The sequence below is a fragment of the Nyctereutes procyonoides genome, unplaced genomic scaffold (genome assembly GCF_905146905.1).
Source record: "Nyctereutes procyonoides isolate TBG_1078 unplaced genomic scaffold, NYPRO_anot_genome, whole genome shotgun sequence".
NCBI lineage: Eukaryota > Metazoa > Chordata > Mammalia > Carnivora > Canidae > Nyctereutes > Nyctereutes procyonoides.
Genome location: NW_026575125.1, coordinates 42,243,854 through 42,266,677, shown reverse-complemented (window position 1 = coordinate 42,266,677; position 22,824 = coordinate 42,243,854). Strand labels below are relative to the sequence as shown.

The 22,824-nt window shown below is 52.7% G+C and overlaps 2 protein-coding genes across 4 annotated transcripts in view; both read left to right on the top strand.

The window, feature by feature from the left end:
• The first annotated feature begins 731 nt into the window (after positions 1 to 731).
• Positions 732 to 8,933, top strand: KCND1 (potassium voltage-gated channel subfamily D member 1). Its single transcript, XM_055339100.1, has 6 exons — positions 732 to 3,504; positions 5,246 to 5,408; positions 5,514 to 5,597; positions 5,689 to 5,787; positions 6,059 to 6,309; positions 7,495 to 8,933. Exons 1-6 carry the CDS (start codon positions 2,384 to 2,386, stop codon positions 7,718 to 7,720), a joined length of 1,944 nt encoding a protein of 647 aa, XP_055195075.1. The 5' UTR covers positions 732 to 2,383; the 3' UTR covers positions 7,721 to 8,933.
• Positions 8,934 to 11,746: 2,813 nt separating this feature from the next.
• OTUD5 (OTU deubiquitinase 5) overlaps positions 11,747 to 22,824 on the top strand; it is a 28,639-nt gene continuing 17,561 nt past the window's right edge. The window contains exon 1 of one of the 3 annotated variants that reach the window (XM_055337706.1): positions 11,747 to 13,086. In XM_055337706.1, the coding sequence (XP_055193681.1) occupies positions 12,493 to 13,086 (594 nt within the window). In that variant the 5' untranslated portion in view covers positions 11,747 to 12,492. The remainder of the gene's footprint in view (positions 13,087 to 22,824) is intronic. The other 2 variants (XM_055337704.1, XM_055337705.1) reach the window with 2 other exon arrangements.

Here is a 22,824-nt window from a genome sequence, read left to right as displayed (position 1 = left end):
TCACTTGCTCAAGGACACAGCAAGTCAGTAGCAAAGCTGGGGTTCAGACCCACCCATGGTCTGAGGCACTGGGTACCCAGTGCTCTGTGGCACCTGGGAGCAGAGCCCTCTAGGGGACAAGACATGAGTCAAGGCTCCTGGACACAGATGGATGAGGCAGACTGCCCCCTCAGAGGCAGGCCTGGGAAAGAACCTGGTATGGGGGTGGGACCTGGCTTGTCCCCATCCTGGCTTGTCCCCATTCATACTCCTTTTACTCCCTATTTCCCCGTGTGAAAACTGGATGGTACTCCATTCCCACATCAACAGTCTTGGTCAGAGCTGGGCTCTAACCCGCGCGCCCCCACACCCAGGGAGTAATCTTTGGGGTCCTGGCCATCTAGAGAAATGCCCCCACCAGTCCCTCCATCCACCCCCTTCTCCAGCCCTTCTACAGCATGGGGGCAGGGAGGGGACACAGCGCTGCATCATTCCCCATGGCACTCCGCTCTGGGGCCATTAACAGACGCCTCCCCATCGATCGGATCTGCTAAGTGCTGCTGATTCAGACGGGTGGGGGTGGGGGCCCCTGGGGGCAGAGGGGGTAGGCGCTGGGCAGGAAGAGGGGGGAGTCCAGGAAGGAGGTGGGGAGAACTGGCAGAGCTCCCTGCCACCCCCATTTTCCAGATGACGCGACTGAGGCCCAACCAGCTTTGTAGGAGGCGGAGTCTCCCCAGGGTCCCTCTCAGGCTGTCCTAGGGGAGGGGGCTCTGGGAGCCACGAGGCCCCTCCCTGCCTCTCTCCAGCTCCCAGCGAACTCAGAGGGGCGGGGAGAGAGAACCAGAGGAGGAGGAGAACTCGGGCAGCTCTGCAGAGGGGGGCAGGAGCTCCGGTGTTTGGTACCCCCAGCCCCACCGCTGTGGCCGCTGCTGCAGCGGGGACTCAGGTGAGGACGGCCCTTGGGGAGGGGGAGGGGGCCACCAACAGTGCTGTCCTTGTCCTTCCCTGGGCCAGCCCCCACGCCCCAGCCTGTCCTGGGATAGTCCCCAGGGGTTCTGCTGGACCTGGTCCTTCCAGGGAGCCAGCCCCCTCCCCCTGCCTGTGCTGCCTTCTCCTCTCCCAGGCCTGGCTGTGGCTGCTTCTCCTCTTCTACCGCCGCTGCTGCTCCGGCCACTGCCCAGCAGCACACACCGCCAGCCCCTCGGGGTGTGGGGTGTGGTTTCCCCAGACCAGCCCCTAACGGTGGGACGCACCTTTCCCCACCCCCCCAGGCCTCCCCCTGCTCCTCCCGCAAGGCCCATCAGCCCCCCCTCTCTGGAGACACACCCAACTGTCTTCAACACCCCACCCCGCTCTCCAGCCCATTTGGGGGGGAGCCCCCTCCTCCTAGTCTTTATCCATCCTCTAGATGCTCTGGGGCTGTGCCCAACTTCCAATTGAGCCCCAGGGGCTTCCTCAGGCCCCTTTGCTCCTGGAACTCTTGAGAGGATGGACTAGACTTTCTCAGCAAATCCCCCCCATACCCCTCTCTCTCTCAGACACCTCTCAGTCTCTGAAAAATAACCTAGCCCCAAATTGACCCCTTTGGACACCCCACTCCCTCCTCCAGCCCCTCTAGGGGGCTTCACCTGACCTTCCTTCCCCAGAACTCCTGTAGAGTGTAGACACCCCCCCCCCAGGCTATTCTTGGCAGCTCCAGGCACTCCCAAGACACCTTGCAGCCTCTTTACAACCTCCTGGTTCTATAGCCACCTCTTCTGAGCGCGAACCCCTTTCCTGAAACCATGCGGGAGCTCCAATCCCCTAATCTTTTCCCTAGAAGTCTTGAGGGTGTGGAAGAGCCACTTCGCTTTTCTCAGGCCCTCTAAACCCCCCCCCCCCGAAACACTCTCGGCCTCTTTTAAACACCTCTGGTCCCATTTCTACCCCTCTGTGGCTGCCTCTGTCCCCTCTCCAAGCCCACGAAGGGGTCCCAGTCTCATCTGCCATCAGAAGTCCTGAGAGTGTGGACAACTTCCTGGGGTTTCTTGCTGCCCCCCAAAACACCCCAGATCTCTTGCAGACACACTGCTGAGCCCTCTAGAGCCATCTCGGTCTCTCCAAACACTCCCTCAGACGCTTCTTGGCCCCTCTAGGCACCCCTTTTCTGCTCCTCCCCATGCCCCTTAGCCCCTTCTAGGCAGGTCCCCCAAGAGGTCCCCCAAGTCCCTCCCAGACCCGCTAAATGCCCCCCAAGCCCCTGACCATCTCTCTAGTCCCTCCTGGTTCCTCTCGGCCTCTGTAGACACCCCCAGTTTGCTTGTGCGAGTGGCCCAGGGCCTCTCCAAGCCCCTACCATCCTGGAGACAGCCACACTCTCCTAAAGGCCACCCCCCAAGTCTCCGTGGGCCTGGGGAGCGGCAGGATGGCGGCGGGCGTGGCCACGTGGCTGCCCTTCGCCAGGGCGGCTGCCGTGGGCTGGCTGCCCCTGGCCCAGCAGCCCCTGCCCCCTGCACCGGGAGTGAAGGCTTCCCGAGGGGATGAGGTTCTGGTGGTGAACGTGAGCGGACGGCGCTTTGAGACCTGGAAGAACACTCTGGACCGCTACCCAGACACACTGCTGGGCAGCTCGGAGAAGGAATTCTTCTATGACGCCGACTCTGGCGAGTACTTCTTCGATCGTGACCCGGACATGTTCCGGCACGTGCTGAACTTCTACCGCACGGGCCGACTGCACTGCCCGCGGCAGGAGTGCATCCAGGCCTTCGACGAGGAGCTGGCCTTCTACGGCCTGGTGCCCGAGCTCGTGGGCGACTGCTGCCTCGAGGAGTACCGGGACCGCAAGAAGGAGAACGCCGAGCGCCTGGCGGAGGATGAGGAGGCCGAACAGGCGGGGGACGGCCCCGCCCTGCCGGCCGGCAGCAGCCTGCGGCAGCGGCTCTGGCGGGCCTTCGAGAACCCGCACACGAGCACCGCGGCCCTCGTTTTCTACTATGTGACGGGCTTTTTCATCGCCGTGTCGGTCATTGCCAACGTGGTCGAGACCATCCCGTGCCGCGGGCCCGCGCGGCGGCCCCCAAGGGAGCAGCCATGCGGCGACCGCTTCCCCCTGGCCTTTTTCTGCATGGACACGGCCTGTGTGCTCATATTTACGGGCGAGTACCTCCTGCGGCTGTTCGCCGCCCCCAGCCGGTGCCGCTTCCTGCGGAGTGTGATGAGCCTCATCGACGTGGTAGCCATCCTGCCCTACTACATTGGGCTCTTTGTGCCCAAGAACGAGGACGTCTCGGGTGCCTTTGTCACCCTGCGCGTGTTCCGGGTGTTTCGTATCTTCAAGTTCTCCAGGCACTCCCAGGGCTTGCGGATTCTGGGCTACACACTTAAGAGCTGTGCCTCTGAGCTGGGGTTTCTCCTCTTTTCCCTTACCATGGCCATCATCATCTTCGCCACTGTCATGTTTTATGCTGAGAAGGGCACAAACAAGACCAACTTTACTAGCATCCCTGCGGCCTTCTGGTATACCATTGTCACCATGACCACACTTGGGTGAGTGCAGACTCTGTTGGGAGCTGCCCAATCAGCTACACACTCACTTTTTTTCTGTAAGATTAAGGAGGTTAGATAAATTATCGCTTTTTCTCCATTTGCGCCTCGGTCCACTCTTCTCTAAAAATGGAGGGAGTTGGACTAATCTCCAAAACCCTTGCAACTCTGGCAATGCCTTCCCTTTCCAGGTCAGGAGACTCGGGTTCCAAGGATGTTCTTAGCTGCACTCTTTCTGTTGATCTTGTTCTCTCTGGACCTGTTTACCCCCTGTGTCAAATGAGAAATGATGATCCCTCCATCATCTAGAGGGGATTTGGTGACGTCATGGTTGTGAAAGTTCTCTGAAAGTTTCTGTTGTAGGATACCTAGGTACTGGCTTTCCATTACCTCCTTTTCCCATCTTGAGGACCCATGTCTCCCAAACATCCAGAATCATCCGCTGTATGTGGTACTACCTCTGTGGCTTTGTGATTCTTGATGTGCTCCAGGATGAGGTATTTTCTGCATTATTTTTTGTAGTATTGATCCTTGAGAGGGAACAGTTGGGATAAAGACATCAAATGGAATCACCAAACTCATGTTGTTCTTAAAGACATTGTCTAGGGCAGATACTGCAATCCTTCTCTAAACTTCCATCGCTGAGATAAGGTGTACAGTTGCTGCTCAGGATCTGTTGGATGGATGAGTTGGGGCTTGCTCGGTGCTTTAATACAAGTACAGAAAAGTTGATTCGAGGTTTTTAAGGAGTAGAAATTAATTCCGGTCGAAGGTTCAGAATTGGATCGACAGTGAGCCCTGAGAGTGGGTTGGAACTGGGTCTTGGAATGCCTTTTACCCTAGTGAGTCCTCACAACAACCCCAGGAGGGTGGACAGCTGCCTGCGTCTCATAGTTGAGGACACAGTCTGAGATGACACATCACAGACCAGAAATGGCCAAGTTGGAGAGACTTCTAAATGAGTCAAAACAAAGAAATAAGGAACAGCCATTCTGAAGGGGGGGTCACGGACTGAGCAAAGGCCTTAGAGGCTGGGACTGCAGAGGCTGGGCCTGCAGGGTGGTAGGGGGGAATCTAACTGGTCCCATGGTCAGAACAAAAATATGCTGTGTGATCTTGAGCAAGTTAGTTATGGAACCTCCCTGAGCTTTGGTCTCCCCACCCCGACCCCGTGAAACAAGTTGGTAAGATTGGCACTGTACCACCTCTGTGGGAGAGGAGGTGACATGGAAAAAAGGAGGAGGGAGTGTCCAGGCCCCCCCCCACTATTTTTTCATATGAGAACAGTTTCAAGGCTTCTTCTGGGGTAATAAGATGGGGTCCTACTTAGAGAAGGCAAGACAGATGTAAGCAAAACCAACAGAGCACTTCTCCCGAGATTCAGAGCCCCTCAGCTGGCTTGTAGTGCCGGGACTTTCTCCCCAGGAGACTATATTTACTGCCTATGACTTCCTCCTTCTCCCCTCTGCTTGGTATTAATAGATTTCCAGCTGACTCAGATGCTCAGTGCACAGCTCAGATGGGGGCAGCAGATGGTAGGAGCCACGGGCCAATTTCTCATTTGACCCCCACTGGTGGCCAGAGAGGTCTTTCCCCCATTTTGCAGAGCAGAGAAACTGAGGCTCAGAGAGTTTCAGTGCCTGGCCGGGGTCGCAGAGTACATCGGGTTGGATGGGATGGAGTGGGAGAACGGACAGGTGGGTGGGCACTTTTCTTGACCTTGGCTTACTTCCCCTGGCCCCAGCTACGGAGACATGGTGCCCAGCACCATTGCTGGCAAGATTTTTGGATCCATCTGCTCCCTCAGTGGTGTCCTGGTCATTGCACTGCCTGTGCCAGTCATCGTGTCCAACTTTAGCCGCATCTACCACCAGAACCAGCGTGCTGACAAGCGCCGAGCACAGCAGGTAACTGCCTCTTCTGTCTTTGTACCCGTTACCCATTCCCCACACCCCAAGCTAGTGCACTCTGTGTCTTCCCATCTGACCCTTTATCTTCTCCTTTCTCTGTAGAAGGTGCGCTTGGCAAGGATCCGGTTGGCAAAGAGTGGTACCACCAATGCCTTCCTGCAGTACAAGCAGAACGGGGGCCTCGAGGTGGGGAGGGGCCTGATTTGGGGTTGGGGGTGAGCAGTGACAGGAGGAGGAGGCTTCTGACCTCATCCCTCTGCTCCTCCATCCACTCTAGGACAGTGGCAGTGGGGAGGAACAGGTGCTGTGTGTCCGGAACCGTTCTGCTTTCGAGCAACAACATCACCACCTCCTGCATTGTCTAGAGAAGACGACGGTGAGGCCTGATGAGAGGTGGTGTGGCAGAATGAAGGGAGGGGTTCCTCTGCGGCCAAGCCAGATCCCTCCCTGGGATGGGGGGCTACTTCTTGTGGAAATCACGCAGGGCTTTCTGGAAGAGGCCCCAGTACGGCTGAGCCTTGCAGGGTGGGCAAGGGAAGGGAAGTGAGAGTGACTTCCAAAAAGGAAGGAGCAGCCTAAGCAAAGGCCTAGGGGTAAAGCCAGTTCCTCTGTGCTGCCTTGTGACCATGCCTCTCATCTTCCCACAGTGCCACGAGTTCACAGATGAGCTAACCTTTAGCGAGGCTCTGGGTGCTGTCTCACTGGGGGGCCGCACCAGTCGCAGCACCTCCGTGTCCTCCCAGGCAGTGGGGCCTAGCAGCCTGCTGTCCTCCTGCTGCCCCCGCAGGGCCAAGCGCCGTGCCATTCGCCTTGCCAACTCCACTGCTTCAGTCAGTCGTGGCAGCATGCAGGAGCTGGACACACTGGCAGGGCTGCGGAGGAGCCCTGCCCCTCAGAGGTAAGCACCCCCACCTGCTGGCTACCCCCTGGGGAAACTCAGAGCATGGACCGGGTTGGGGAGGGGCAGGGTCTGAGATTTCACAACCTTGACCTTCTGGAATTTATATTCTAGTGGAATGAGACTGTTAATAAACACACAGACGATGTAGTGTGTTAAGTGCCAAGAAGAAAAATAAATCAGGGCTGGGGGACAGTACAGAACAGGGTATAATACAGTTTATTTTATTTTTTTAAAGATTTACTTATTTATTTATCCATTCATTCATTCATTCATTCATGAGAGACACAGAGAGAGAGGTGGAGACATAGGCAGAGGGAGAAGCAGGCTCCTCACAGGGAGCCCAATGTGGAACTCGATCCCCAGACCCGGGATCACACCTGGAGCCAAAGGCAGATGCTCCACTGCTGAGCTACCCAGGCGTCCCTATGATGCAATTTAAATAGCGTGGTCAGGGAAGGCTTTGTCAAGGTGACTGAAGGAGGGGAGGGAAGGAACTGTATGGATATCTAGAGGAAAAGCAGTCAAGACAGAGCAAACAGCCTGTGCAAAGGCCCTGAGGCAGGAATGGGTCTGCGTGTTCGAGACACAGCCAGGAAACTACTAAGAGTAGAGTGGAGTGAGATAGGGGGAGAACAGTAGGAAGTAAAACCAGAAAGGAACAGGGACAAGGTTGTGTAGATATTACAATAGATCATTGTGAGAATTTAGGCATTGTCAGGAGTCACTATAACAAAGAACATTTTTGTATGTGTGCTCATTATGTTCCAGGTGCCATTCTGAACATTTTGTAGCACTTCTTATTCTCATTTAATCTCCACAGTGACCTCTGAGGTAGGAAATACTGTTATTCCCATGCGTGCTCATTATGTTCCAGGCCAAGTACTTTGTAGCATTTCCTATCTCATTTAATCTCCACAATGACCCTATGAGGGAGCATGTTATTCCCATGCTACAGATGAAAGAAAAAGGAGAGGTTTAGAGGGGCCAAAGTGAGACCAGAATTTTAACCCAGGACCTCCTGATGCCAGAGCCCTCACTGGGCACTATCATAATTGAGGATGTAGGTGAAGCATTTAGCACAGTGTCAGGGACCCAGTAGGCACTCAATAAATGTCATGATTGCTGTGGCAAGTATTAAGATGACCTTTTAAGAAGATTGCGTCTCCCCACCCTTATCTACAGCCGCTCAAGCCTCAATGCCAAGCCCCATGACAGCCTTGACCTGAACTGCGACAGTCGGGACTTCGTGGCTGCCATCATCAGTATCCCTACCCCTCCGGCCAACACGCCAGATGAGAGCCAACCTTCCTCCCCCGGTGGTGGCGGTGGGGCTAGCAGCACCCTCAGGAACTCCAGCTTGGGCACCCCTTGCCTCCTCCCAGAGACTGTCAAGATCTCTTCCCTGTGAACTGTGGGCCCGCCCATCTAGAGGGCCCTCTCAGTTCTTGGGGACTCCTTTCCAAAGCCATATTTTGGGGAGGCGGAGAGGGGCAGGCCTGGGGACCCCTTCTGCCCCCCACTGAGAACTATGCAATGGAGTTTCATGGAATGGCTTACCTGTGTGCGGAAGTAGCCAGGGAAGGGGAAACTTTCCCCACCCCAGATAGTTTTTCCAGGGGGCACTGAAGTGCTGGGCTTCCTCAGAAACCCCCCCCCACCCCCCAGCCTCCTTGCCCTAGCACACTGGGACTGGCCTCTCTCCCCCAGCTGGCCTCCTGCATGCTCCTCCTCTTGGGCACCTGGGCTCCCACCTGATATATGAGCTCTGGCCTGAGAAGGAGAGATGAGATTTCCTCTTCTATCTGGCTGGGCTGTGGAGGTTTGGGGGTTCAGAGAACCTTCACCTCTGATCTGGCCTCTGGGAGACATCCCCACCCTCCACAAAGCCCAACACCTCCCTGATTCTGAAGCTTGGAATGCAACCACAGACTTCCTGGGCTGTGGCCTCAGCAGTGACCTGCCACCACCCCCTGCCCTGCCTTGGCTCAGGGGTCAGGCTGCCTTTCCCAGTACACACAGATAGCACAAACACTACTCCCCTCTCCTGGCTGCTGGAAACAGGTCCCTTCAACCCTGTCCTCTGCTGGGCCCCCAGCAAACTCGAGCAATAGCAGCTGCTGCTGTGACATTATGCAAAGCCCCTGCCCAGTCTGCTGCAGTATTTACACCTGCCCTAATCAGAGGGGCCACCTCCAACTCCTCCTCCCTTCTCCTCTGGTTTGCTTCCTTTCTGGGTTGGGCTGGAGTCTGGACTGGCTGAGATAAGAGCCTAGTAGCCAGTGAGAGCTGGGCTGTGTTTGAAGATCATACCTGATTCCATGTTATTGGGCAGGAGTCTAGAAGCATCAGGGGCTGAGACCTGGGTTGTTCCCAAACTCTGGGATTTGTAGGAGGGCAGGAGGGACTTCTTGATCTCTATCTCTTCCTACTCCTCCCCCACCCCAACAACGCCTTTTCACATATTCCTCTTTCTTTTCCCTCTCGGGTCACCTTCCGGAATTCTGGGTCTTCTCTCAGGCTGAAATCGGGCATCATCTCAGGTTCCCCAGCACTGTCCCCGTGGAGCTGGTGGCTGCCAAAGATGTAGTTTCCATCAGTCAATAAAACCTGAGAGGAGAGATGAGGATGAGCACCTCCTGGCTCTGTGGGTTCAGAGGCTGGGTTGGGCTGAGGGGTTCAAAGTAGTCTGGTTTCAATTTCTTTCAACTTGGAGAAAGGCTGGTATGGGTGCAGGTATTGGGAGGTCAATGGTTGGTGACATGTTCTGGAAGATGGGGATCTAGGAGAACTTAAAAGAGGGTGGTTTGAAGAACTGAATCTACAGCCAGGGAAGCAGGCCAGGAAGTCTGGAGACATGCCCCTAGGACAGCATCTGCTCCAGCTCTCTCACTCACAGATGGGGAAACTGAGACCCAGAGTGGCATATGCTTGGTTAGAGGAAACTGAAACCCAGGCTTCCTGACAGCAAATGGCTCTGAACTGAATCTTAATTAAAAGCATCTCTCAGGGGCACCTATCTGGCTTACAGCATGCAGCTCTTGATCTTGGGGTTGTGAGTTCAAGCCCCACATTGGGCCTAGAGATTACTTTAAAAAAAAGAAAGAACTCAAGATTAAAAAAGAAGAAGGAAATCTCAGTTTGGCACATTCCTCTTCCTTGTAGACATCTACATTCTCTCTCCTGGGTTACTGGGTACACTAGGGTAGTTTGTGATTGAGCTCTGTGGAGGACTGAGAAGACAGACCCCGGATTTGGGTTGACCTGGGTTCCAATCCCTGGGTGAGGAAGTCATTTAAACCTTCTCTTGCCTCAGGTTGCTGATCTGTAAGATAATAATCATTTATTCACCAAATATTTTATTAACTGCATATCATGTGCTAGCCCTAGCGATACAAAGATGAGCAGAGAAGACATCGTCTCTGACTGACAGAAGTGAGCATGGAAGGCAGACAATTAAGCAATTACAATGCAGTGCTGGAGAACTAAAATCAATGGGATTGCAGAAGCATGCAGATGACAGGAGAACGTAACCCAGCCAACACCGAAAGAATGAGGTGGCAAAAGGATAAAAATGTTTCAGGTGGATGGAACAGCATATAGAGGTTAGGGAGCAAGCTCAGGGCTTTGGGGGAACTGAAATAGTTCAGTACAGCTGGAGGAGAGTGTGAGGCTGTGATGAGAGTAAGGATGTAGAGACAGGCCTGATCACAAAAAGCCTTTGAAGCTATGATACAGAGTTTGGACTTTATCCTAAGGATAATGGGGACTTCTGAAGGCTTATACACAGGAGAGTCATAAGGTTTGGGTTTCAGAAGGATCACTCTGGCTATGGACAGCGGACTCTAGAGAAACAGTCCTGGCGGAGGAAGAGCAGTGAGGTGGCTTTTGCAGTAGTCCAGTTGGTAGGTGATGATGGTTTGGACCATGTAGTGGTGGTCAGAGCTGGAGGGTCGAGATTTAAGAAGTAGAACAGCAGGATTTGGGATTGACAGGCATGTAAGAATTGAGGAAGAGGGAGCAGACCAGGTTGACTCCCAGGTTCTGGCTTGGACAAAGGCTGAGTGGGGGTGCCACTCACTGTCAAAAGGAACATCAGAGCTGTTAGCAGACAGTGTCAGGCACATAGAAAGTATTTAGTGAAGATTAGCTAGTGATTATCCTAAGTTCAATTCTAGACATGTAGTGCTGGACAAGTATCCAGTAGGAAATCTAGGTCAAGTGGGATGATCATGAGACGATTCAATGTGATAACACGCATAGGCATTTGGCACAGTGCCCTGAACACAATAGGCCCATTAAATGTGAATCTTCTCCCATTAAGTCTTCAAAGCAGTGAATACAACATTCCATTTGTAACTGACACCCTTCAAGGAAGAACTTCAATCAAGGTCAGCATCTGCAGGAAGAAGGTTAGATGGCACTCAGTCTTTCAGTCAACATATTATATGGCTTGACTCCTAAGACTGGCAGCAAGCCTTCACCTCTCGAAACAACTTCCTGATTCATAAGCCCATCTGAACCTGTAACTACTCCTTGAGGTAGTTTGGGCAGGCATTATCATTACCCGTTTTGCTTGGGTAACCTCAAATTTGAGACACAGTGACTAGCTCAAGGTCATAGAGATGGTAACAATCCATCAGGGTCAGGAACTGAGGTCTTCTTGACCGTCAAGCCTGGGATCCTTTTTTTTTGCATGCCATTCAGACTTACTATGTGCTAGACACAGCACTAGGCCCTTTACAAGCATTCATCTCTGATCCTTAAGTCATAATTACCACTTCCATGTTACAGAAAAGTAGAAACTGCAGATGGGGTCTCCTGACTGGCTCAGTCCTAAGAGCATGCAACTCTTGATCTCGGGGGTTGTGAGTTCCAGCTCCACTGGGTACAGAGATTACTAAAAAATAAACAAAAAATTTTTTTTGAAAAACTGCAGATGGGATGGGCATTAAATGACTTGCCAAAGATCAGTCACACAGGAGAGGCAGAGCTACGATTAGCTTGTAGCTCTCCCACCGCTCAAATACCACGGATTTTACCAACCCCCTTGCCAGGGGGGCTGGTAACAGCTCTGGTTCATAAACTTTTGCTCCATCCAGGTAAACTTAGTTGCGGGGGGAGGGGGGGTAGGAGGGCAGGTCGGAAAGGCTGTGCCGCGCTTGCGCACTAGCCACAGGGGCGGGGAGGTCAACGCGAGGGCGAGAGCGCTGCGGCGCCAAAGGTGTGTCTGCTTCCCAAACACCCAAGGTCCTCGCGAGGCAGGTCTGTCCCAGGGTTGGCCGGTCCAACGTGAGTGACAGCCTATCTTAACCAGTCACCGCAGAACTCGGCCTGTTGCCAGGGTGAAGCGGCGCCTGCCTCTCCTCTGGATGTGGATTTGCAGGTGGGTGGGACCGGAACTGACGCTTCAGGGGAGTGCTATTGCTCTGGGAGTGTTGATATTTTCCAGTCAGTCCAGCTGACTGCGGCCAAGTTGGGAGCCTGGCAGGGGAAGCGCTTTCAAAATTGTGTGCGGGGCCGGCCACGCTGCCCTGTTGTAGTACCGCCGCCTGCGAATTAGAGCCTCGGAAAGAGAAGAGAGTGTGACGGAGTGAACGAGAAGAAAGGCAAAGAACCGAGGCGCCGACTTTGACTGAAATCTGAGACTGAAGGCTCGGGAGGGCGATTGCTCGCATCTGATTGGCCCGTGGGCGTCATCGAGGACCTACGCAGGCGTCTCGATTGGTTGGTGCCCTCAATTGTTGTGGCGGCGGCGTAGAATTTTGCCCACGTACTTCCGAACGAGAGGCGGGGCCGTTCTCTGGCGCGCGTGCGCAGCGCCCCGGGGCCCCACCCGGTAGTTCAAGAACCTGCGAGGGGGCGGGGCGAGGAGGTGCTTGTTTTGGTTCTGTTTCCTTTGAAGCAGCAGTCCGGAACGAGCGAGCGTAGCAATAAGCTTGTTGGACTTGGAGAGAAGGCTACGACAAACTCGCCGCGGTGCTTTCATCTAGGACTTAACATCCGGGTTCTCCTGCCGCGTGACCCGCGCGCCACCGAGGGTTCTCGAACCGGTGCTTCAATCCCTTTATCCGGGTCTCGCCGATCCCGTCGTGCTTCGCGCACCACAGTAGCCCCCTCATCCGGGTTCTCTCCCAGCGTGCCCCGCGCCGGGTTTGCTGGGGGGTACTTGGCGGTGCCGCCATGACTATTCTCCCCAAAAAGAAGCCGCCGCCTCCCGACGCCGACCCCACCAACGAACCGCCGCCGCCCGGGCCGCTGCCCCCGGCGCCGCGTCGCGGCGGGGGTGTGGGCGTGGGCGGCGGCGGCACGGGTGTGGGCGGCGGCGACCGCGACCGTGACTCGGGCGTCGTGGGGGCCCGTCCTCGGGCCTCGCCACCGCCTCAGGGCCCGCTACCGGGGCCACCGGGAGCGCTTCACCGCTGGGCGCTGGCCGTGCCGCCTGGCGCCGTGGCGGGTCCGCGGCCACAGCAGGCCTCTCCTCCTCCCTGCGGGGGCCCTGTTGGTCCCGGCGGCGGTCCCGGCGACGCGCTGGGCGCAGCAGCGGCGGGTGTGGGCGCGGCGGGCGTGGTGGTGGGCGTGGGCGGAGCGGTAGGCGTTGGCGGTTGCTGCTCTGGGCCGGGCCACAGCAAGCGTCGGCGTCAAGCCCCCGGGGTCGGAGCGGTTGCAGGGGGCAGTCCAGAGCGTGAGGAGGTCGGCGCAGGTTATAACAGTGAAGACGAGTATGAAGCAGCTGCTGCTCGCATCGAGGCAATGGACCCCGCAACCGTCGAGCAGGTAATGGGCTGGGGGTGACAGGTGAGTGAATGGAAGTGCCCAGACTGGGTGGGGACCTAAGGAAGGCTGTTTGAGATCCTCCAAGGGACCTGTGCTTTCTCCCGGAGCCTGGCATTATTCTTTGATGGTAGGGGCTCGAGACACTCTCTTCCCCGCCCCCTACCAAGGACTTGGGGATCAGAAGCCCCAGATGAGATGGCGGACTTACGATGCAGTCTGTGGTCCCTTCTGGAACCCGGAGCCCTTACTCCAGGCCCTGAAAGCTCACGTAAGGCCAGTAGGTGGGAATGCCCCCTGAGAGGGGAGTCTCATGGCTCTGGGGGACCTGGTGTGTGTTTGATGCCTTGAGATTTCCTTTCTTCTGGGATAAGTCTCTAAGACGACTCCTTGTGTGAACACAAGTAAGGTAGAGACCTCAGGATAATTTTGAGCATCCCCGAGATACCTAAACCCTTTTCAGGGGTCTGAGAGACCGTTTATACAGGACAGCACCCTCACTTCCTTCTTGGGGAGACAGCCTAGGACCACGCAGAAGTCGGAGTCTGAGACTTCCTTAAGGGGCCTAAGTGTGCCTTCAAGGGCTTGAGACTCCCTCTTCTAGAATCAAGAGCCTGATGTACACACACATATATATTCCCTTTAGAGAAGGGGATCTTCTGAATTTTTATTAAGGGAGATAAAATTTCTTCGAAAGAGTTAAGATTCCCTTTGGGGACAAGGGCCAAAACTAACACTCGGACCAGAAACTACTAAGGTGCATGAGATTCATCCCTTTTCTAAGCGATAAGGGTATATGCTTCCTTTCAGTGGTCCGAGACCTCCTTGGGACCAAGAGTCTGAATTTCTAAGAGCTGAAGCTTCTTTTAACTGATAGGCCTTCAGCTCTTCTGTCCCCCAACCTCCCCAGCCTGAACCTTTCTTCAAGAAAATAAGCCTCATTGTTTTGGGTACTTGAAGCTAAGATTCCCCATGCTTATGGATTGAGCTTACAGAGATGGGGTTTGAAGCCTCTTCAGGAAATGGATACCCCCCACACAGAGGTCCCAGGCAAGGTGAGGTCTTTAGAGGTCCTTTTTTAATCAGGGATTGGTATCTGAGTGTTCTCCTTGGGTGGTCTGAGACACTCCCTCCACACACACAAACACAGGGATATAAGATCGTTCTACCCTGATTATGAGGGAATGAAACACAGCTTGGGTATGTAACAGCCCTTTCTCCCCCTGTAACAGGGATCTTAGCACCCCCTGCTCCAAAGGCCTGAGCTTCTTGTCAGGGATGGAAGATCTCTGCTTCAGGAACTATAGCCAGATAAACTCTTCAGAGAACATGGTAGCATGGAGTCCCAGAGATGGAGCCTGAGGCCTGCCCATAGATCTAAGTCTGCCTTCAGGGCCTGAGACCCATTGCACCAGGGACACTTGAGCTTGCCCTCAAGGACAAGAGACCCATACATATCCCAGTGACTGGTGTGTCTCTAGAGATGAAGTCTGGGCTTCTCACTTCAGGAAGACTCCTTCCACTTTGGGCCCTAAGTCTCTGGGGAATAGGGTCTCAGGTCTCCCCCTAAGAGTTTAAACTTTTTCTCCTGTGTGTGAGAAAACTCAGCCCACCTTAGGACCTGAGACTTGAGTTTGCCCTGAGTACTAAGTTCACCTCACTTCAGATCACGTATGGGTACCCCAGTTACAGGAGCCTTTTTAGGGACATAATATATTTTGCTTTGGGGACTTGAGCCTCAGATTACTTGTGAACTGAATCCTGAGAACTATTCACTCCCCTTGGGACATGGATAAGATGGGATTCTGAGGAAGAGCCTCTTCCCACGGGACTAAGTTTCTCAGGGACAAGAGATCCTTCACCTTAGGGAGGGGCCTGAAGGGTCCTCCATACCCCCGCTTGGGTATGAGGCTCTGTCCCCCTCCCCTGCAACCAGGCAATCCTTTCTCACCAGTGAGAGGGAAATGAGGTCCTCTCTAGTGTGGCCTGAGACCTCCCCCATTGAACATAAAGACCTAGGTGCTCTTCATAGCAATAAGAACCCCTTATCTGAGCCCCCTCAGGCCAGGAAGATCTCCTTACTTTCTATGAGGAGGTTGTCAGGTACTGGGGACATGGTGGCTGAGGCCTCCCGTGAAGAACTAGGAGATAACTCTTGCATTTCTCCCTGACCCATCTCTTTGCTTCTCATTTCCAGGACCAGGGAAATGTTTTGATCTTCCTGAATTCCTTTCTACAAGCTTTTTTCTTCCCAGGGACATCCCCACTCCAGGGAAATTCTCTACCCATATTTATTTTTCCCTTGGTTCAGTAAATCTTTCTGTATTTCACAGGGGCCAGGGCCTTGTCTTGAGCTTGTCTTGGGCCTTGTCTGTCCTTGCTTCCTTTCTACCCTTTACTGCTAGAATAAATTGTCTGGGCCCCCAGGGTCAGGAATTGTTTCTCTTCGTGGTTGGTGTAGTCTGCCTTTTATTCACAGAAATAGGGAGTGCTATGTCCCTGGTCCGAAGACATAAAGGAAGAAGGTTGTGTGCTGCCATGGTGACTAGAAAGACATTTCCTTACACCCTGTTTACATCTTCTAGGTTCTCTCCCTTATACTTGTTCCCATAAGAACATGGAAGTAAAGCTCTATGATTGCATGATGTCTTCCCAATGACAGAGGAAAGGCTTTTCCTGTCTTCACACTTCTTAGAACAGAAGGAGAATAAGATGCTTCTCCCTGCCTCACCTTGTCCAACTTGGGACTTTTTTGGTGATAAGAGAGGAGAGTCTTCCTGCTGCTCCATCCAGTCTTGGTCCTGAACTGTCACCTGGGACATTTGTATTCTTGGAGGCCCATTAGATCTCCTGGGAAAGAAGGGAGTTGTTGGGAGGAAACTCGGATGGTGAAACCTTGTTTTGACTACTCAGATTTCCTGGTTGTTCAGATGCTGTGACTCCTTTAGGACTTCAGGAGCCCCTTTGGCATCCTGGGGTCCTAGTGCTGGGAAGGTGGTAGTGTCAGGGGTTTCCTTTTCCAGGCATGGCCACCTTACTGAGTCTACTCTGTGAAAAGAGTGGCTTTAAGTCTCCTGAGCTTGAGGACCCCACAGAGCATTTTCAGAAGGGGGCATGCATGCTCAGGTGATGGGAGAAGCCAGACCTGGCACTATAGCCAGGGTACCTGGATTCCCGCTCTGGCTCTGCTGGAGCTTCGCTGGATGAATCAGAATAGGTAGGTCTATGTTTTCTGGGTCTCCATTTCCTCATTGGTCAGGTAAGGAGCTGGTGAAGTGTCATTTAGCTTTGGGATTTTAGGGAACTCAAGCCAAAGCCCTCTGGACCTGGAGGTAACAGAGAATGGTGGGTGTCTTTTGAGGAAAATCTGGGTTCCTCTCTCTCTCTCTCTCTTTCTCTCCCTCCCTCCCCCCCCCCCTTTTTTCCCTCTCCACCATCCAAGCTTGGTGGGCAGGATAGATGTCTGTTCATTGTGAGGCTTGGGGTTGGCAGACAGTGATTTTTGTATCCAGTTGTATTATGGTGAATGAACTTGGGGGTTACCTCTCAGGGAGCCTATTGGATGCTGTGGTTGTAGTGTGGGAAAAGTTTGGGCTTTGGAGCTGGGCAGGCCTGAGTTCAAACCCCAGAGTCCCTGCTTGGCTGATTTATGGCCTTAGGCCGACTTTTCAGCTGCTGCTGCTGCTTTTTTTTTTTTTTTTTCCCAAAAGGCCACCCCTGCCCCTAGGGTTATTGAGTGTATGAATACCTGACCTGGCCCACCTCTGAGTTTGGCTAATTATTTTGCAGTTTCCCCAGGATCATCTGGTTCCTCCTGGAATCCTTTGTAACAGGCAAGCTTTGGCATATAGGAATCTGCTGATTCCTTTGCTGGGAGATAGAGTCTCGGGGAGATAGAGTCTCATAGCAGGAAGTAGTCCTTTCCTGGGCCATCTGGGTTTGAGTCCCATATCTGTTTGAGTCCCATATCTTCAGGCACTTCCTCTTTCTGCACCTCAGTTTCTCCAGTCTTAAAATGGGTAACAGTGTGGAGGGAGGTTGGACTCATTTCTTGGAAGCTAATTGTGATCTCTTCTTTAATTCCCTGCACCACACTTCCCTACCCATTTTGAAAGTTTCAGGTGAAGCTCTTTAGGTTATGGGGGTATGCTACAAAGTTTTCAAGCAGTGTTTGGCTTCTTTCTCCCCTGCCAGTGGTATAGGCCCTCGGGTTTGTTTAATTTTAACAGCTTTAATGAGATATTCTTCACACACCATAGAGCTCACCAATTTAAAGTGCTTTTAGTGTATTCATAGAGTTGTGCGCTCATCACTATGATCAATCAGTTTTAGAACATTTTCATCACTTGTAAAAGAAGCCCTGCACCATCCCCATCCCCTAGTCCCCTCATCACCTCCCAGTCCCCAGCAACTATTAATCTACTTTTTGTCTCGATTAATTTGTCAGTTCTGAATGGTTCGTGTAAATGGCATCATACAATGTGCAGTTCTTCGTATCTGTCTCCACTTAGCATATTATTTTCAAGCCTCATCCATGTTGTGTCATGCATCAGTACTTTCTTTTTGTTGCAAATAATAGAATCTTCATTTCTGAACCCACCTTCTCTTGCCCCCTCAGTGGCCCAGCAGTAGGTTTGGGGCGTTGTACTTTTCCCATTCTTTCTCCCTGGAGAGCCTGTGTTGCTTCTTAGCAGTGTGCCTGTGTTTTTCATTGGATGGGCTGCCTATGTTTTGCCCATGGAACTGAGCCAGTGTTCCTGGGTGTTTTTAGGGGAGAGAGGGGTGGTCTTGGCATCAGGCTTGCTGGGACAGAGCTGTGAAGGCCAGAATACTAAACACCTTGGCCCTGCTCTAAGAAGACATCTGCCCACAAGCTGCCATTCCCTTTCAGTGGCAGTGGCAGCTCATTCATTGATAGGCAGGGTGAGCAGCTTCCTAGACTCCAAGGGGGGGAATTCCAGTTCCCTGATACCTTCATTCTGATCCTCTCCCTGAGGGGATGCTAGAGAGGTGGATCCTCTGGGACTGGAACCATGCCATATTGCTTCATGGGTCACACCAGGGAGTGCTTCAAGGGAGTTGTATTAGTTTCCTGTGGCTGCTGTGACAAATTGACACAAACTGAGTGGTCTAGAACAACAGAAATTTATTCCCTCATGGTGCTGGAAGCCAGAAGTCCATAATCAGTTTCACTGGGCCAAAATCAAAGTGTTGGCAGGGCTGCACTCGCTGCAGAGGTTCTGGAGAATCCAGAACTCTTCCAGATTCTGGTGGCTGCCGGCTTTCCTTGGTTCATGGCTGTATCACTCTAACCTCTTCATGTTTTCACACCGTCTTCTCTGTTTATGTGCAGTCTCCTTTTCTGTGTCAGGACTTTGTCTACTGTTCTAAGGACACTTGTGTTTGCATCTAGGTACTACCCAGATACTCCAAAATAATCTCCCAATCTCAAGACTTAAATCATACCCCCCAAAGACCCTTCCTTATTCTTTTTTTAAAGATTTTATTTATTCACAAGAGGCAGAGACACTGTCTCTCTCTCTGTCTATCATAAATAAATAAATCCTTAAAAAAAAAAACAAGAGGCAGAGACATAAGCAGAGGGAGAAGCAGGCTCCCTGAGCCTAATATGGGACTCAATCTCAGGATCATGACCCAACTAAAGGCAGATGCTCAACCACTGAGCCACCCAGGCAGCCACCTTGTTCCTTACTAAGTAACAGTTACAGGTTCCAGGGATTAGGGACTGATTTCTTTGGGTGGTCATCATCTGGCCTCCTATAGGAGTCTTCTTATTTCCCTTTCAGGGAGAAGAGAATCCATTAAGTTCTCTCCTACTGGGCAAAGTCCTGTAATATTTGAGTCTTCTCAGTTACCCTGTTATTGGGAAGCTTGTTATTCCACCTCACAGTTTGGGAAACTGTGGAGTTTTCAGAGTGGTTCATCACATGACTGATAATTGGTAGGGCTGGATTGGAACCTAAGTCAATTGGGTCCCACAGTGTGCTTCAGCTTCTCTTGGGCCTTTGGATCAGTAAGTTGCAGAGTCTTGGCACCTGGGATCCCCTGATGTCAGCTTTACCCAGCCCCCTTGTGGAGGCTCCGAGACGTGGAGGGATTTGCCCACAGGCTCAGCAGTGGGCTTGTAAGATTCATCATCTGGACTTGACTTTCTCAGGCCAGGGCATTGATGTAGCTTAAACTTATCAATGGCAAGGTTAGCCCCCATCCAGCCTTTCCTTCCTAGGCCACTTTGCTGAACAGCTCCCAAGTTGGCATCTTTCTCAGAGGCTCCTGTCCAGCTGGGGGAAGGAGGAGACTATGTTAGGGGCTTCTGGGACTCTAAACTCTTCCTGGAGCACAGGACCATGACCTCCCTGTTTTCTCTCCCAAAGGAAGAGGCAGGGTTTCAGCCAGACCCAAAGCCCTTAAGGCTGCAAGGCCAAAGCCAGTGGTTAGGGTCATGGTTTGGCCTCCAGATCCAGGCCAATCCCAGACAGCCCCAGGACCAAAGCCTTCCTAGTGCAAAGGGTATGCTCAGGCTTCTTCGTTTTTATGGGCAAACCAGGACTTCCCCAGGATGGGCTGCCCGATATGTCTCCATGCTGTGGCTCATGAGGCCTCCTCTGTTGCCTCTATACTAGGCTTTGCTGGTGCCCAAACCCCAGCTCTTTTTGACTTTGTCAAATGAGGATAATGCTTACTGCCACCTGGGCTGTGGTAAGAACAATTAAATGAAGTTACCCTTTGCATCAGGTACCTGGCATGGGCAGGCATCTGGCTAATATGAGCTGATCTTTTTTCCTGGCTCCTCCCTACTTACCTGCACAGTACTACCCAGGACTTTTAGCTGTGCTGGACTCTCATTGCTGGGCCGTTGGCATCCCCGGTGCTTTGTGGTAGAAGTGATGTTTTTATTTATTTTTTTAAAAAAGATTTTATTTATTTATTCATGAGCAACACATACAGAGAGAGGCAGAGACCCAGGCAGAGGGAGAAGCAGGCTCCACGCAGGGAGCCCAACACAGGACCCAATCCCGGGACCCCAGGATCACGTCCTGGGCCAAAGGCAGGCGCTAAACCGCTGAGCCACTCAGGGATCCCCAGAAGTGATGCTTTTAAATTAATTAAATCTCTACATCCAACTTGCGGCTTGAACTCACTAAGCTGAGATCACATGCTCCTCTGACTGAGCCAGCCAGGTACCCCTAGAAGTGATTTCTTTCTTTCTTTCTTTCTTTTTTGATTAAGACTTTATTTATTTGATGGAAAGAACCAGAGAAGTGCACGTGGGGGGGGGGAATGGCAGAGGAAGAAGCAGGCTCCCCACTGAGTAGGGAGCCAGACGTCGGGCTCCATCCCAGGACCCTGGGATCACGACCTAAGCAGAAGGTAGACGCTTAACCAGCTGAGCCAACCAGGCATCCCCAGAAGTGATTTCTTACCCAGTTATAGCACTATGTGTTCAACTCTTTCACTGCCCTGCTTACACTCGTGTGTGGTCTTTCCCTATTTCCCCATCCCCCCTAGCAGTTTGTGAGCTTGTGGGGCGGGGGTAGAGACCAAGTCTGGTTCATTTCTCTGTCCTTGTTGTCAGGCTTATTATAGTCAGGGTCTGACTTAGCAGCTGCCTGGTAAACCTTTGTTGGATGAATAAGTAGGAGCCCCTCTCCTCTTTGATCCCATTCCCCCTCAATCTCTTTTTCCCCTCCACTCAAGGGCAGGAGGTTGCTGTGTGCCCTTTTTTAGAACTTCTCTTCCAGTGTGGACCTGTAGCCATAGTTGCAGCTTCCTTGCTGGTGACCCCTGGCTGGGAGATGGCTGTCCCTGCAGGGCAGGGATGGATTGGGGGGAACTGGCTGAAGTGTGCTATTCCATAGCCTCTAGGGCAGGAGAGGCACATGCTGGAATATTGTGCACAAACAATGGTCTCTGTGCTGTCCATGGAAGCCCATTAAGGGTTTTCAGGTGCCTTTGTTATCTTTGGAAAGCCAGCCACACCTTCCTGGGGTGTGGGCCCTACTGGTGGAGCTGCTGTGCATTCCCTTGTCACCGCCCCCCTTCATCCCCTACTGTCCAGCCACCCTTGTGGGACTTGCTGCCGGCCCCTCAGTTGCATGTGGTCTCCATCTGTGCTAGTCTTACCCCTTCTGTGACTGATGACCTGTTATTTACCAAGCCTTTTCAGGCCCTGAAGCTCCTCTGAGCTTCTTGACCGCTCCATCAGGTAGGTCACCTATCTTCTATTTGATAGGAAGCTGAGGTTTGGAGAGTTCAAGTAGCTTACCTGAAATCACAGGTCAAGTGGGTAACAGCTGGGATTGGCATGCAGAGCCTCCGTACCTAGTACTTCCTACTCTGCTGGAAATTTCACTCATCTGAGCTGGGGAAAAGTGGCCTGCAGAGAAGCGATTCCCCTGTCTAGTCAGCATTAGCCCAGATCCTGTAAATCCTGGGGCAGGGTGATATCCCAGAGGAGCAGGCTTGGGATTTCTGGTCCCTAGCCTGGATGCTGGATAAGCCTGGCTTCTTCCTGTGGCCAGGAGAGGGCGTAAGGGGCCTGGGAAAGTTCTGCTGCTGCTGGTTTTGTTTTGATATGGAAAATATGTTTTTTTTTTAATTTTTTTTTTTTATTTATGATAGTCACACACAGAGAGAGAGAGAGAGAGGCAGAGACACAGGCAGAGGGAGAAGCAGGCTCCATGCACCGGGAGCCCGACGTGGGATTCGATCCCGGGTCTCCAGGATCGCGCCCTGGGCCAAAGGCAGGCGCCAAACCGCTGCGCCACCCAGGGATCCCTGGAAAATATGTTTTAAGTGACACGTGGACATTATTATTTTTTTATAGACTTAATTTTTTAGAGTGGTTTTAGGTTCACAGCAAAACTGAACAAGAGTTCCCATATTGGGGTGCCTGGGTGGCTCAGTCAGTTAAGCGTCTGCCCTCGGCTCAGGCCATGATCAGGGTTCCCTGCTCTGCTGGGATTTGGCTTCTCCCTCTGCTGCTCCCCCCGCCCCCTGCTTGTGTGTGTGCATGCACGCTCTCAAATCTTTTTTTAAGATTTTATTTATTCATGAAAAAGGCAGAGGGAGAAGCAGGCTCCCTGCAGGGAGCCTGATGTGGGACTTGATCCCCGGACCCTGGGATCATGCCCTAAACTGAAGGCAGACACTCAACCACTGACCCACCCAGACGTCCCATAAATAAAATCTTTTTTTTTTCTTTTTCTTTTCTTTTTTTTTTTTTTAAAGAGTTCCCAGGCAGCCCGGGTGGCTCAGCGGTTTAGCGCCACCTTCAGCCCAGGGCATGATCCTGGAGACCCCGTCAGGCTCCCTGCATGGAGTCTGCTTCTCCCTCTGCCTGTGTCTCTGCCTCTCTGCCCGCCTCCTCCCATCTCTCATGAATAAGTAAATAAAATCTTTAAAAAAAAAAAAAGAGTTCCCATATTGAACAGGGAGTTTCCACATAACCCCTGCCCCAAACATGCATAGTCTCCCCCATTATTAATATCCCCTACCAGAGTGGTGCATTTATTACAATCAGTGTTCATGTAGGACACATCATAATCACCTGAAGTCCACAGTTCACATTAGGGTTCACTCTTGGTGTCGTACATTCTGTGGGCTTGGACAAATGTATAATGACGTGTAACCACCATTGAAGTACCATACAGGGACACCTGGGTGGCTCAGCGGTTGAGCATCTGCCTTTGGCTCGGGGCATGATCCTGGGGTCCTGGG

Coding starts and splice junctions, on each gene's coding strand:
- KCND1 (XM_055339100.1), top strand. CDS start 2,384: ATGGCGGCGGGCGTGGCCACGTGGCTGCCCTTCGCCAGGGCGGCTGCC. Junction 3,505..5,245: donor GTCACCATGACCACACTTGG/GTGAGTGCAGAC, acceptor CCCTGGCCCCAG/CTACGGAGACATGGTGCCCA. Junction 5,598..5,688: donor AGCAGAACGGGGGCCTCGAG/GTGGGGAGGGGC, acceptor CATCCACTCTAG/GACAGTGGCAGTGGGGAGGA.